This window comes from Pimephales promelas, chromosome 7 (assembly GCF_988280905.1).
Source record: "Pimephales promelas chromosome 7, fPimPro1.hap1.1, whole genome shotgun sequence".
Lineage (NCBI taxonomy): Eukaryota > Metazoa > Chordata > Actinopteri > Cypriniformes > Leuciscidae > Pimephales > Pimephales promelas.
This window is the reverse complement of record NC_142775.1, coordinates 7,682,682-7,697,761: the sequence shown is the minus strand read 5'-3', so window position 1 is coordinate 7,697,761 and position 15,080 is coordinate 7,682,682. Positions and strand designations below refer to the sequence as shown.

Here is a 15,080-nt window from a genome sequence, read left to right as displayed (position 1 = left end):
CACCCAGCCCGAGACGGTCCACTTCCCATCTGCCCTTCATCTGGGGACTCTACCCAAATATGTTTGGGGGGGGCCCAGTGTCCCAGACAGCGCCTGAGACCGTCCAGCCAGCGCCAGAGACCGTCCAGCCAGAGCCCGAGACCGTCCAGCCAGAGCCCGAGACCGTCCAGCCAGAACCCGAGACCGTCCAGCCAGAGCCTGAGACCATGGTCCCTCCCAGCCTCCCTCTCCCACCTCCTCCTAACCATCACTTTTGGACTGTTCATCCACCACTGCTGGTCATCCCTTCTGCTCACTCAAGCCCCTTCAGTAAGGCCGAGTTCAGGTCTACACTTCTGTCCTCAGAGCCCACACCTTCATCTCACCCTGTCAGCCCTCCGCCTTCACCTAGACCCACCACTCCCTCATCGCCTCCGCAGTCCGTCTGCCCGGAAGCTCCGCTGGGCTCGAGCGCCACGCCAGGTCGGCCCTCGTTGCTCGGCGCCCAGTACCAGCCACGGACTTCCGGGATTCGGGCTGCACCCTCACCCTGCACCCCTTCGGCATCCCTGGACTCCTCCCTTCCTCTGGTCTCCCCGTCGGCCTCCCTCGCCTCATCGTCACTCCGGTCACCCGTCCCCGCGTCACCTCTTCGGTCCCGTGGCTCTACGGCGTGGCTTCAGCGTGCCAGGACTTTGTTGGCGCCATGGTTCTTCGGCCTTTCAGTTCCGCCGGGGCCGCCTAAAGGGTCCTCACTGCCGTGGCCGCCTGAAGGGTCCTCGCCGCCGTGGCCGCCTGAAGGGTCTTCGCCGCCGTGGCCGCCTGAAGGGTCCTGGCCGCCCTGGCCACGCCCTCAGCCTGCTCCGCCCTGGTCTCGCCCTCAGCCTGCTCCGCCCTGGCCACGCCCTCAGCCTGCTCAGCCCTGGCCACGCCCTCAGCCTGCTCCGCCCTGGCCACGCCCTCTGCCTGCTCCGCCCTGGCCACGCCCTCAGCCTGCTCCGCCCTGGCCACGCCCTCTGCCTGCTCCGCCCTGGCCACCCCCCGCTCAGCCCCCAGTTCATCCCCCCTCCTTCCTCTGTTCTGCGGCGTGAGGTCACGCCTCCCGGGAGGGGGGAGTTCTGTCACAGTCTTCGTCTGCACCGTCCTTTCTTGTCATCAGCACTACACTTCCCATGATCCTCTCGTCTGCACACCTGAACTCACTCCCTCATCAGCCTCCCGTTCAGCGTCCTGTTCATCTGTATCACCTGTCTTCACCTCATTAACCCTGATTCCTCAGTGTATTTAGTTTCCTCTGTTTCATTCTGTCCTTGTCGGTCAATGTTGAATGTTACCCTGCGTGGTCCTGTAACCTGTCTTCCGTCCTGAATTTATATTAAATATTGTTGTAATTGGAATCCTGACTCCTTGTCCTCTTCTGCCTGCAACCACGCCCGTGACAGCATGTCTGTTTGAATTTATTTTATTATATGCAAAGGTATACCCAGTAAATATACCTACTACTTGGACCAAGAGTTCCCAAAGTACTCCAAAAACATTTAGAACATAGTGTAATCCTGTGGTGTAGATCCAAAGTGCAAGAGTAAGGGAGAAATCCAAAGAAAACTTTATTTTAATTCACCCACTGATTTAAACATGACTAACACCGCTCATGAAAATAACCATGCAACTAAACCAGAAAGGGGGCTACTTCTGCGTTGATTTGATGTTTAACAGTAGTTGGCATCCAACTTCAGTGGTGCATTACCACCACCTACAATACTGGAGTGTTGACCAGAGCTAGACAGAGATAACTATATCTATAAAGTAAAAGAAAACAAAAATAATATATAAATGAATTGAAAAAAAATAAAAAAAGCGGTAGAGCAAGGAAAATCCACCTCTCAGACATGGAGACATAGAGGGACAGGTGCAGCAAGGAAGAGATGGGTTTGGACTTGGGACAAGACAACCTACATGGCACAAGGCAATACCTGCAGAGAGGAAAAGGCTGGTAGTTGGTACGGCGAAAGAGATAGGCAGTGTCACAGGCCAAGCAAGGCTAGTGGACTACCTGGGAAAAAACGTGAGCTCAATTGGAGAGATCTGTGGGAGATGGAAGGAAGCCAAATCAGCTTCATCATCAGGGCCACCTACGATGTTCTTTCTAGACCCAATAATCTTTACCAGTGGGTTGGAGAGGATCCAGCATGCCCTCTATGCCAAACTCCGGCAACTCTCAGGTACATCACACAGGTCCTTCCGGTAGAGATTGAGTGCAGATTCATGGCCACATCCATAGCCAGGCTACTGAAGGGGGTGGGAGTTCGGGGACAGGCCTTCGGGAAAGCCATCAGATCACTGTCGGAGGCAGCAGAGCGAAGCAGCAGGTGGATCTGGATAAAGAGGAAGGAGGTGTCATGGGTTTATCAACGAAACCCCGGTGAAGGAGGGTGCCCACCTGAAGACCCTGATGATGTTCTTACCCCTCACCCCACTTAAAACAAGGACGTGCTGATTGCTAGGGATATTAACATCAAGTCCTATGAGCTGAACTGTAAAATATACAGTATACATGCATCCTAAAGGATTATTAGGACATGGTCAGAAACAATGCTGAGGTAGGCTGTGGCATTTAAATGATGCCCAATTGGCACTAAAGGGCCTAAAGCGTGCCAAGAAAACATCCCCCACACCATTACACCACCACCACCTGCACAGTGGTAACAAGGCATGATGGATCCATGTTCTCATTCTGTTTACGCCAAATTCTGACTCCACTGAGACTCATCAGACCAGGCAACATTTTTCCATTCTTCAACTGTCCAATTTTGAAGAGCTCTTGCAAATTTTAGCCTATTTTTCCTATTTGTAGTGGAAATGAGTGGTACCTGGTGGGGTCTTCTGCTGTTGTAGCCCATCCGCCTCAAGGTTGTGCATGCTGTGGCTTCACAAATGCTTTACTGCATACCTTGGTTGTAACGAGTGGTTATTTGAGTCAAAGTTGCTCTTCTATGAGCTTGAATCAGTCGGCCCACTCTCCTCTGACCTCTAGCATCAACAAGGCATTTTTGCCCACAGGACTGCTGCATCCTGGATGTTTATCCCTTTTCACACCATTCTTTGTAAACCCTAGAAATGGTTGCGCGTGAAAATCCTAGTAACTGAGCAGATTGTGAAATACTCAGACTGGCCCGTCTGGCACCAACAACCATGCCATGCTCAAAATTGCTTAAATCACCTTTCTTTCCCATTCTGACATTCAGTTTGGAGTTCAGGAGATTGTCTTGACCAGGAGCACACCCTTAAATGCATTGAAGCAACTAACATGTGATTGGTTGATTAGATAATTGCATTAATGAGAAATTGAACAGGTGTTCATAATAATCCTCTAGGTTAGTGTATGTATATACATATATATATATACAGTATATATATATAATTTTATCTGCCAGACCTGTGTCCTTTAGGAAGCTAAATAAATGTGTACTAATGTCATTTGATGGTTTTCCCAGTAGTTCCTTAAATGAATTCCCTTGAACCCCCAATCTTCTTACGTCTTCTTGCATCTTTATCCTTTCCTTCTCATATTTCTGACATTCAAACACCAAATGTTAGACATATTCAATACTATTGCCAAACAATACTACAAAATGCACACCTTCCTAAAAGATGAGTACTTGAATATCATTTTAACTGTGGTGTATTTGATGCTACAATTAAAGTTAAAATATATATTAAAGTTTAAAGTTATACTAAAGTTGTAATTAATTGCAACTTACAAATGTGTAATTACAAATATATTTAAAAAACATTAAATGTAAGTGTCAATAGAAATTACATTAAATTGTATTTTAGTTTACCATAAATGCGCCAAATAGTTGATTGGACATTATCTAAACAAGGGGGTTTGGGGTTTGAAAGAAAAAAAATTCTAATATTCTGCAGTGAAACCCCATCATGCCTAACTGTTGATGCTTGACTTCACCTCTCAGTGCCCTGAAAGAAAACAGCAGTAACACAGGAAACTAGGAGTCACAAGACAAAGGTATTTTAATCCCTGTTTGTGCTTTTTCTGCTCACAGAACGAATAGAACAGACCACAAAATACTGACAACCCACAACTTCAGTGTCAACCTTTTAATATAACAAATATTTCCTTCATCTGTTAAAGGGGCTATATGTGACAATTTTCATGTATTAATCACTTTCTATTGCACTGTAAAATCCAATTAGTACAGCTTACTTGAAAAAAGCATGCAAACCGATTGCACTTAAATAACGGAGTAAAGTGAAATAGGAATAATATGTAAAACTAACAAGTCCATGTCTAGTAGTGAACACATCTATTATAAATGATTGAGAATAGTTTCACAGTTTTACAAAGATAACATTTACAACTGGACAAATAAATGTAAGGCATAGTTGAAATAAAGTCGTTATTTTTGTTGTTTTTTTGCGCACAAAAGTGTTCTCGTCGTTTGATAAACTTAAGATTGAGCCCCTGTAGTCACTTGGACTATTTTAACGATGTCTTTAATGACTTTTCGGGGACAGCAAGAGCCAGTCCCTCAAGAAGCCTATGGACTAGTATGCAGGAGCGATCTTAATATCTTAAATATCTTAATTTGTGTTCCGAAGATGAACGAAGGTCTTACCAGGTTGGAACAACATGAGGGTGAGTAAATACTGACAGAATTTTCATTTTTGGGTGAACTAACCCTTTAATAAAAATACAGCTGTTCATTGTTTGTTCATTTTAGTTCACAGTGCATTAATGTTAACCAATACAAACTTTGATTTTAATAATGTATTAGTAAATGTTGAAATTAATATTTACTAAGATTAAAAATGCTGTAGAAGTATTGTTAATTCTTAGTTCATGTTAACTAATGTTAACTAATTAACCTTATTGTTAAGTGTTTCCCAAAAACCTTTTACAGTACAACAATATAGATTTTTTTTATATAAAATCTGAATAAAAATAAATAAGTTTGAGACCATACCCTGACTCTAACACGTCCTCAACAAACAGCTTTAACAATTCAATAAATAACAATTAGTCACTTCGGAGACCAAACTTGGTATAGAAGTGCAAAAAAAGTGGCTACATTCATTAGCCTAAACAATGAAAAGGTAATGTCTGTGACACACATGTACATTAGAAATGAATACGCTGACAGCATCTTAAAGGGCTAGTTCACCCAAAAATTACTCACTCTTATGCCGTTCCAAACCCGTAAGACCTTTGTTAATCTTCGCAACACAGATGAAGATCTTTTTTAAGAAATATGAGAGCTTTCTGTACCTCCAAAGACTAACGTAATTGTGACTTTTAAGGCCCAGAAATGTAGTAAAGACACCGTTAAAATAGTTTACAGTCATTCATCCTAATGTTATGAAACAACAAGAAAGTATTTGTGTGTAAAAACCCCGCCAAATAACAACATTATTCAACAAACTCTTCTCTTCAACGTCATTCTCCAACGCTGTTGACGTATAGTGTAAACAGTGCAGCGCTACTGGGTTCTACATCAGAACGTAGGCTTATTATTGGCCAACGCTGGTCATGTGTGATTCTGGCCTATAATAAGCCTACATTCTGACATAGAACCCAGAAGCGCTGTTTACACTATCGTCAAAAGTATGTGTAGGAGAATGACATGGAAGCGAAGAGATTGTTGAGAGTAGTTTGTGGCGAACAGAACGAGGCCGAGGGCCGTGAGAGAGCGGCGCTAGGCCGCTGGCATGATTGCTGATGAGCGACACCTGTGAGACGTGATTTCATCAAAAATATCTTTATTTGTGTTCCAAAGATGTACGAAGGTCTTGTGGGTTTAGAACGGCAGGAGGGAGAGTAAATACTGACAGAATTATCATTTTTGGGTGAACTAACCCTTAACCACAATCTAATTCCATTCCATTCCATTGTTTAACAGATGTACTGTACATTTGTACACTTTTAAAAGTTGTACTAATAACGAGTGTTTCTGAATTTTACATAACGCCCTTTTAAAACAAAGAGTTAATTGTTAACTATAAGATGCTGCTATTTTAAATGCAATGTCTACCTCAGTCAACACCTACAATCAAATTAAGTTCAGTGCATGAAAAGGCATGTTAAAAATAAAGCCAGGTCATGTGTGTTGTTTTCAGGTGTTATTCTCAGCCTAGAAATGTCAGCCAAGAGCAAAAACAGACACTGTCTGTGTACGTAAAAATGTATGTGAATTCAGCTAGTGCTAATACATGAAGATAGAGGAGATCCTGTCAGACTTTCCACTGACAGCCATAGCAAATTCACTCCAATCCAGCAGCTGTACCTGCGCTCAGGGCTTTCCTGTGTCTGCAAGAACACTTTACGCTTGAGGAGCAATTCTGAATTATACTTGCATAAAACATGCCATATGGAAGCACTGTAGGTAGCACACAGTTTGAAGACTCAGGGCTGTGTGACCTGAAATGGAATATCTGTTATTCCGTGTGTCAATAACTTACACTAAATTACAAAGACAATTCAATTTTATTTATACAATCAGAAGAAAAAAATGTGAGTGGTGTTTGCTCTTCCAAAATTTAGAAAATTTAGTTTTTTCAAAAGTTCCGAGTTTTAATGCTGTGCCACTAAACCGGAAACAAAAAACTTGCGGCAACGAAAATGTTGTCGCCTTACATTACCTGCAACTGTGAGACAAGGTTGAGCTTGAATACACTGCACTTTAGGGGGAAGTTGTGGCCTAAGGTTAGAGAGTCGGACTTGTAACCCAAAGGTCACGGGTTCTCAGTATCTGCAGGAAATGTAGGTGGGGAAATGAATGAACAGCGCCATATTCCTCTCTCATTACCTACAACTGTGCTTCCCCTAAGCAAGGCACAGAACCCCCAATCGCTCCCCGGGTGCCTTGGATGGGTGAAATGCTACAGAGAGCTACACGCCACTTCACTCTAATGGCCAGTTAGCAAGTATTTTGGAAATAACTCTCCATAACAGCAGGAGACTGAATTTGTAATTAAAAAAGGGAAACCCAGATGAACCAGGACTATGGATACACAGACAGCACTACCACATCTGACTCACCACAGACGGATTTGTAATATAGCTTGTTGAATAAGTAAAAGAGACTTGCATGTATTGTGCTGCTTTTAAAGGGGACCTATTATGCAACATTCACTTTTACAAGGTACTTGAACAACCAGGCTATGATGGTAAAAATCCACTCACTCATTTTTAAAAAATAATTCCCATGTCTCAAAAACAGTCTCCTAAAACAAGCTGATTGAGATCTCCCCCTACAATGACGTCATTGTATGGAGAAGCCCAGCCCACAGCCGGTGATGATCTGCCCCATTTGTTACAGATATATGAGAGAGAACTCAAGCGCAGAAGGAGTGTTAACAGGTTTTATTGAAAGACAGTTGACAAGACGTGAGATGTAGGGGGTGAGGAGGTGATAACAGTCCAAACAGTAGGCAGGGAACAAAGCACAATATCCGGCAAGCTGAGAGGGTGGCAGTTGAGACCAACCCAAGGTGAACTCACTGGTGTTCAGCACAATGGGTAATCAGCACAAAGATGTGCAGCACAATGGGTGCAGCAAGAGCCAGACAAGATAATACAGCACACGTAGATGGACTCACAGAGCACAATCAGTCACCAACACAAACAAAGACAGAGCCTATGTTCAAGCACAACACAAACATAGAGACGTGAAACAAAGACAATACAGGCCAAGCGGCCAGGGCAGAACCCTGACACCATTAGCATAGACACAGTCCACCATTTCAGTATCCTCGCTGTAGCAGCTGGATTTGTACAATGTGGGCCAAATGTTACATGTGGTCTGAAGAGAACACACGTAAAAACAAACAGGGTGCAGTCCAGGATGTTCAATCATACATTTGATTTGACAACTGGCACAAATGCAATAGCTACATGTCATAAAAGCAAGTAATTAAACTAAACTATACCTGTTCTATGTCCATGCAGCATATATTCTCTGGCTCTGTAGGCATTTTACAATAGTTCCCACACAAGCACCTGGACAGCGATTTATAGATTATCATGACAGAACATGCAAATCGATGGCTTGAAGATAGTTAAATCAACAACTTAAATTCATCAATTAACAAATCAAGAAACATGCATTCTACATGTTGTCACTTCTTCTTGAGTCTTTCCATCACTGTTCGACTCCAGTTAGAACATATAAGGCAGGACACTACTACTGACAGTTTCTAACATTTTCAGTGCGTGAGATTGTCCTATTTGTTGCCTGCAGCAAGGAGACTGATTCTTTGTCTGTAGAGTGACTATTTACTAGAGGAAGCAGACATACTGGCTAAACCGACCCTCTGCCAGCTGTCTCACGTCATCAAGGTCAGATAAATACCATCACATAGAGACTCTTTCAATTAGATATCACCATATAGAGACTGTGTCTGTTCCCCAAATTAGGACATACAAAAACTTCCAAACCCATAAGGGTAAAATTTTTATTGATGTTAAATAAAAAAAATAAAAAACAGATATAATACAAATGAGCAAAAGATAAAGCTTGGGTTGCTAAATATGCGATCCCTTACTTCAAAAGCACTCATTGTTAATGATGTGATTACAGACTATAACCTAGACATGTTGTGTTTGACAGAAACCTGGCTAAAACTAAACAATTGAATTACTTTAAATGTAGTGCTTTAAACTAGTAATTTCCTACTACTTAATTCTGAAAAAAAAAAAAACAGAGATTCTAATTATTGGACAAAAAACTTCATGCAACAGCCTATAATACTGTCTAACATTTGATGGCTACTCTGTAAAAGTCTTCATTGTCATTTAGGAACCTGGGTGTGCTTCTTTGATAGCAATCTTTCATTTGAAAGTCACGTGAATAGTCAACACATTCTCATCCCAAAAAGTCATATAACTGACGTCTTGGGACGTATTTTGACCATACGTCAATATGCGCCTTTATAGGGCCCCCTTAAACGTCGGTAGATGGCGATCCCGGGCCGTCATACAACTGACGCTTTACCTTTAACGTCAGTTAGGTGACGGGTTAGGTTTAGGTCTGGGGTAGAGTTAGGATCCCATAACCTCATCTACCGACGTTTAAGGGGGCCCTAAAAAGGCGAATATTGACGTATGGTCAAAAGACGTCCCAAAACGTCAGTTATATGACTTTTTGGGATGAGACTGCGTTGGAATAGTATTTGTAAAATCGCATTTTTAATCTTAAATCTTAAAGATATATCTAAATTACGTCATATTATTCATGAACAGTTAGTTCATGCGTTGTTTGTGTAAACTCTACTGGGAGGTTGCCCTGCACGCTTAATAAACAAATTACAGCTGGTCCAAAACGCAGCAGCTCGAGTTCTTACTAGAACCAGGAAGTATGACCATTAGTCTTGTTCTGTCAACACTGCATTGGCTCCCTATTAAATATCGTATACATTTTAAAATATTGCCGATTACTTACAAAGCACTAAATGGTTTGGCTCCCCAGTACTTCCTAATACATTATAGTCTTTCAAGTCTATTGCAATTTCAAAATTCCAGCCAGTTGATAATAGCTAGAATATCAAAATCTGCATAGATTAGGTCAGCCGGAACACTTCTCATAAATCCTGATGTAATTGTTACATCATAAGAAGAATGCTATCTACGCTTATATTAGTCTCTTTGTTTATCTCGAGGTTTACCGCTGCTCGCCGGATTCAGGCTGTATCCAGATCTGATGAAGGACTTGCATTTTGACGCAACGACAACACAGTCCTGAAGTGTCAACTATTCCCTCCCTGTGAAGGCCTCCTTCCCTTTACTTCTGTACAGATAATCATTGTCGGATAATTCCGGTTTACGTGGCTACGCTGAAGCGAAAAAATTCTGTATAATAAATTTTAAAGCAGCATTTTTTCAACCTTTATAATATTTTTCCAAAACCCATGAAAGTATACTGATTACTGAGTTTGGTAGGGGATACATTCTTACAAGTAAATAATACATAATTAGACGAACAAAATATTCGGTCAGGATAACTATCCTAAGTCCGCAGGCTGATAGTCATGTTTGTTACTTATTTTTCTGGTGAAAGTGTCTTGCCTCAGGCTATAATGCAAATCGATTTTTCAAATTTGCAGATTCATCTATGGTAGCTTGAAATTATAATATTGACAACATGGCTATTATCTACCAACAAAAATTGAATTGAATTAGCATATCTATTATGTAAAACAGTAGCCAATAGACTAACGTTACTATAAAGACGCTGGCTTCTAAACATGAGCTACTCGCAATGATGTTTTCGTCAGTGATGAAGATAACGAAATGATTTTGTTGACACACTTTTTTATGACGATAACACAACGATGACTAGCTAAAAATGGCTCTAAGGTGACTAAAACATGATGAGACGTTTTCGAGTTTTCGTTGACAAGATGGAACGAAAATTATTATAAGCCTGACATTCACAATGCATGTAATTTCTGCCTGTTTTGCGTGAAATCTGTCTGTATTGAGCTAAAAAAAAGCTGCCGTTTCCTATCCTTGTTTTGGGTATGCAGCACCCGGCTGCCGCGCGCACACCAGATTCCACACAACAACAACACAGTATCATAGTTTTTGTACCAAGTCAAGTCAATAGAGTGACAAAAACTACGATAAAACCTGTTGGAAACGTCTCAGGTTACGTATGTAACTGTGTTGCATACGTAACAGAGCTGTGTTGTCAAACGCGATGGGAATGCTCTGCGTGATTGCGTCATGAAGCGTCTGTACAATCAGTCCAATGAGAGAGTAGGACGTCAGGTGACGTCATTGACCAGGAAACTATATAGCACCCTTGAAATCAGACCGCGACAGCTTCTGAAACGGAAGCAAGTTGATCAGGGCATGCAGGAAGTATGGCAGGTGAACGCAGCTCTCGTTCCCTCTCAGGGAACCAGGGTTACATACGTAACCTGAGACGTTCCCTTTCAAGGGAACTTCGAGCTGCATTTTCAAACGCAATGGGAACCCCGTACCCTCTATGCCATGCTGAGAAATGCCCGTTCTGTGTGAAGTCGAATGTGCACACTAAGAAGCGAGCAACCTAGCCCCAGGAGTGGAGAGGTCTAGGTCATAAAACCTGACAAATATATGCGGTGAAGACCACCCTGACGCATTACAAACGTCTTGAAGGGAAACACCCGAAATTAAAGCCTTAGAGGCAGCCATACTCCTTGTAGAATGGGCGCGGACCTCCATAGGAGAGTGACGTCCGACCGCATTAAAAGCAATAGAGATAGCCTCAACTATCCACTTGCTCATCACTTGTCTCGATGCCGGGCAACCTTTCTTAGTCGAACCAAAGCAGACGAATAATTGCTCTGACTTACGTCACAGGCCAGCTCTGTGAACGAAGGCATCCAATGACCGAACTTGACATAGCAGATTGAGACTTTCCTGATCTGGGGTATTGAACGGTGGAGGACAGAAGGCCTGCAGCACAATAGGACCCATCACATTAGTAGGGACCTTAGGAATATAACCCGGCCTAGGGTATAGAAATGCTTTAACCATACCAGGTGCGAATTCCAAACATGAAGGAGCAACCGAAAGAGCTTGCAGATCTCCAATTCTCTTAATAGAAGAAATAGCAAGAAGAAACAAAGCTTTTAAAGTGATGAATTTTTCTGAAACCTCCTCGATAGGCTCGAAGAGAGCCAAAGCCAGACCCTCGAGTACAATGGCCAGGTCCCAAGCCGGTGCTCTGGAGTGCAAAGCAGGCCTCAGCCTCAGTGTTCCACGGAGTAAACGAGTTATTAGAGGATCTCTCCCAAGAGAAGAAGCCCCCGCAGGGGATCTAAAGGCAGATATAGCCGCAACACACACCTTCAAGGTGGAGGGAGTTAGTCCAGCAGAGAAATGGTCTTGAAGGAAATCGAGAACTGTACCAACCAGGCAGTCAACAGGATTTAAAGCACGTTCTCCGTGGAGGGAGCTCTGGATTGAACAATGGTCTCCACAACCTCAGTCGAGAGACCAGCATTCACAAGCTGGGCCCTCTCAGAGGCCAAGCCCATAGTTTCCACAGCTTGGGGCGAGGGTGAAATATTGTGCCCCCTCCTAACCGGAATCTCCATAGGAGAGCCGTCTAAGAGGGACACTAGGTCCGCAAACCATATTCTGGTCGGCCAGTGCGGGGCTACTAACAACAGATGAGCCCCTTCCTAGTGAACTCTTTCCAGAACTCCCGGGAGCATTGATATCGGGGGAAATGCATACAGGTGTAGCCTCGGCCACACCTGCACCATCGCATCCAGTCCGAGAGGAGCTGGCTGCGTGAGAGAGAACCATAACGGACAATGAGTTGTCTCCTGAGTTGCGAATAGATCGACCTGAGCCTGACCAAAGTTCTCCCATAGGAGCTCCACCACCTCGGGTGGAGTTTCTGCTCCCCGGGCCTCAGCCCCTGTCTCGACAGAATATCAGCCCCCACATTCAGATACCCTGGAATATATATTGCCCTCAGTGACAACAATTTCCCCTGGGTCCATAGAGAGCATAAGAGCTCTCGACCTCAGACCCCCCTGATGGTTGATGTAGGACACCACCAAAGTGTTGTCTGTGCGGACAAGCACATGATGGCCCCTCAGGTCTGGCAGGAAGTATTTGAGAGCCCGAAACACTGCCATCATCTCTAATAAAAAAATATTGGATCCTGCAGCATATCTGGTAACCTCGAGTCAGGGGGGAGGGGGAGGGGATACACCGCTCTACAGTAATTTGAAACTGATTGCAGTACCAGTTTTGGCCACAATCTAACATACAGCTCCTTTAAGTGTAAAATACCAAACTAACCATTTAAAGACCAAAGTGTTAACAGTATTCAGGGATGGTCTTAATCATTTTTATGTTCAACACACTTCAAGTGTCATGTTTGTTTCATACTTTATTTTCAAGTATGCATTCCTAACAACCTATGTTCAATGCACCTAAGTATTATTTATTTATTTTATTATTTTGTTTCAGAATATTTGCAACTTTGCAGTTTGCACACGTTAAAGTATTCATCTTGTTGTTGCACTGGCAGACAATTTGAAGCGGTTGAAGTTGTAGATTAGAAGTATGTGTTCCTCAATAGCTTATATTTTGGGCACGTTGTTCATTGCACTTTAGCAATTTCTCAAATAAAGCCACTATTACCAAAGTAAGAACGTTTTTATTCCTGGCTTTTTTGAAGTAAAACAGTGATTCCACTGTTACCACTTTATCTGTGTGTAATGTAGCTCAAAGTTTTTTGCTGTTTAAACTTTAAACAATTCCTTTATTACTGTGATTACTGGTGAAAATAGCACATATTCATGGAAAAACTATAACTTGAAATATGGGGATAAAAGGTTTCTGCCTAATGTGACAGTGAAGTACAATATTCAATACTTTTTTCAATACTAAGCCAAATTCCAATACTTTTTAACCTAAATTAATTTGTTAAAGACTTTTTTTTTTTTTACTAAAATTGACTAAAACTTGACTAAAACATTTTTGTGTTTTCGTCGACTAAAACTTGACAAAAACTATTACAGTTATAAGTGACTAAAATGTGACTAAAACTTAAAAGCATTTTCGTCCAAAAGACTAAGACTAAAACTAAAAGGGCTGTCAAAAACAACACTGGCTATGCGATATTTTGACGTTTGAAAAAAATAAAGCCCATGACACTATATTCATAAGACATGCTGAAATATATGCCAATGTACCTGGGATGAAGACATTTCACACGCAACACTGGAGTCTGCCCAAGATATGAGAACTCCCTCCTTTTGCAGATTTCGGGGTATCGCTTGTCAACAAGTGCATGTGTATTCCCTAGTGTAACCATGACACATTTTACGACAGTAGTAGAAGACAATACTGTTTCCCAATATTGTTTCCCAAATTTCAAAAATAACATAATGGGGCTTTAAGGCCGAGACAAGTAATTGGTTGAGGGTTTATTTTTTTAGTGAGGGACTACATGCCTGCGCACATAAACGCGGATACCTATAGAATAAACTCTTAATACGCATGTGCACGCTATCAGCATTCTCACAGGTTCATGTTTTTAAAGTTTGCGTAGAGAGAACTTAAGAGTTTTCTGTTAAATTGGTGTCTAAATCGGTAGAACCTCATTCTAGAGCTGCCATAAAGCCAAAACAATCTGTTATTTTAATTTCCAATTATCACTGTAAAGCCGCTTTGGAACAATCTACATAGTTAAAAGCACTATATAAATGAAAATGACATGACTATTTTGGGACTTAGATGCAAATTATTCAATATTTATTCAAACAATTTAAAAATCGTTGCCATTTTTCTGCACCTTTTCTCGTGCACATTTACTGAACTCAATTTTCATGTCTGAAGCACAAAAAGTGCTTTACTTCTGAAGTTTACTCTTTCAGACCCTCTTAAAATGTCAATTGTCTCTGGCCTCAGACAGCACACACAGCTTTAACAGACGCATTATTGGAGTATCTGCCTGCTGCTGAGACTGCAAGTGTCCAAATGCACTGTCCTTAACACACTCCGAGAACGTAATTAAACACAGATGTTTGCCTGATTAGAATCTTCAAAAGAAAAACTCATCATATAATCTTATATAACATTTTATCTGTCTTTCCTATCTGCTTAGGACAAATGATGAAGGCTTGACAAATCAAAAGAAGGGACACATATTTCTGTAAATTCTTAGAAAAACAGGGCCATCCATTCACAACTGCCAGCTGCCTATGCGTGCAGCAGACAGCAAGGCAGCACATTCGGTTTTGGAATAGAGCTAGATTATTGTTGGGAGTTTTAAATGAAATTCATTGGCAGACACAGTGTCTGCTTCATTACACTGAGGATCAGTTGAGGGTCTGGATCAGGATGGTTCTGAAGATTCTCTCTCACCTTCCCTTCAAGGCGTGCGGTACCCCCTTGGCAGATGCGGGTATTATGTGGCGGGAGGGTAAAAACAGGGGGCTCTTTGTTTGGGGAAGCTCGTCCTAGAGTCATAGTCGTCTTGGAGACATGAGACCCTGTAACAAACTGAATGTCACCCATCATTCTGCAAAACAAGAAAAAGAGGAAAACAAGAAAAAGTTTTGAGTTCCATGTC

At 42.3% G+C, this 15,080-nt stretch overlaps 1 protein-coding gene across 4 annotated transcripts in view; it reads right to left on the bottom strand.

Moving 5' to 3' along the window:
• Positions 1 to 15,080, bottom strand: part of mylka (myosin, light chain kinase a) — a 167,913-nt gene that overhangs the window by 107,541 nt on the left and 45,292 nt on the right. For all 4 annotated transcript variants that reach the window (XM_089133013.1, XM_089133011.1, XM_089133012.1 and 1 more), the window contains exon 2: positions 14,873 to 15,029. In XM_089133013.1, coding sequence (XP_088989139.1) covers positions 14,873 to 15,028 — 156 coding nt within the window. In that variant the 5' untranslated portion in view covers position 15,029. The remainder of the gene's footprint in view (positions 1 to 14,872; positions 15,030 to 15,080) is intronic.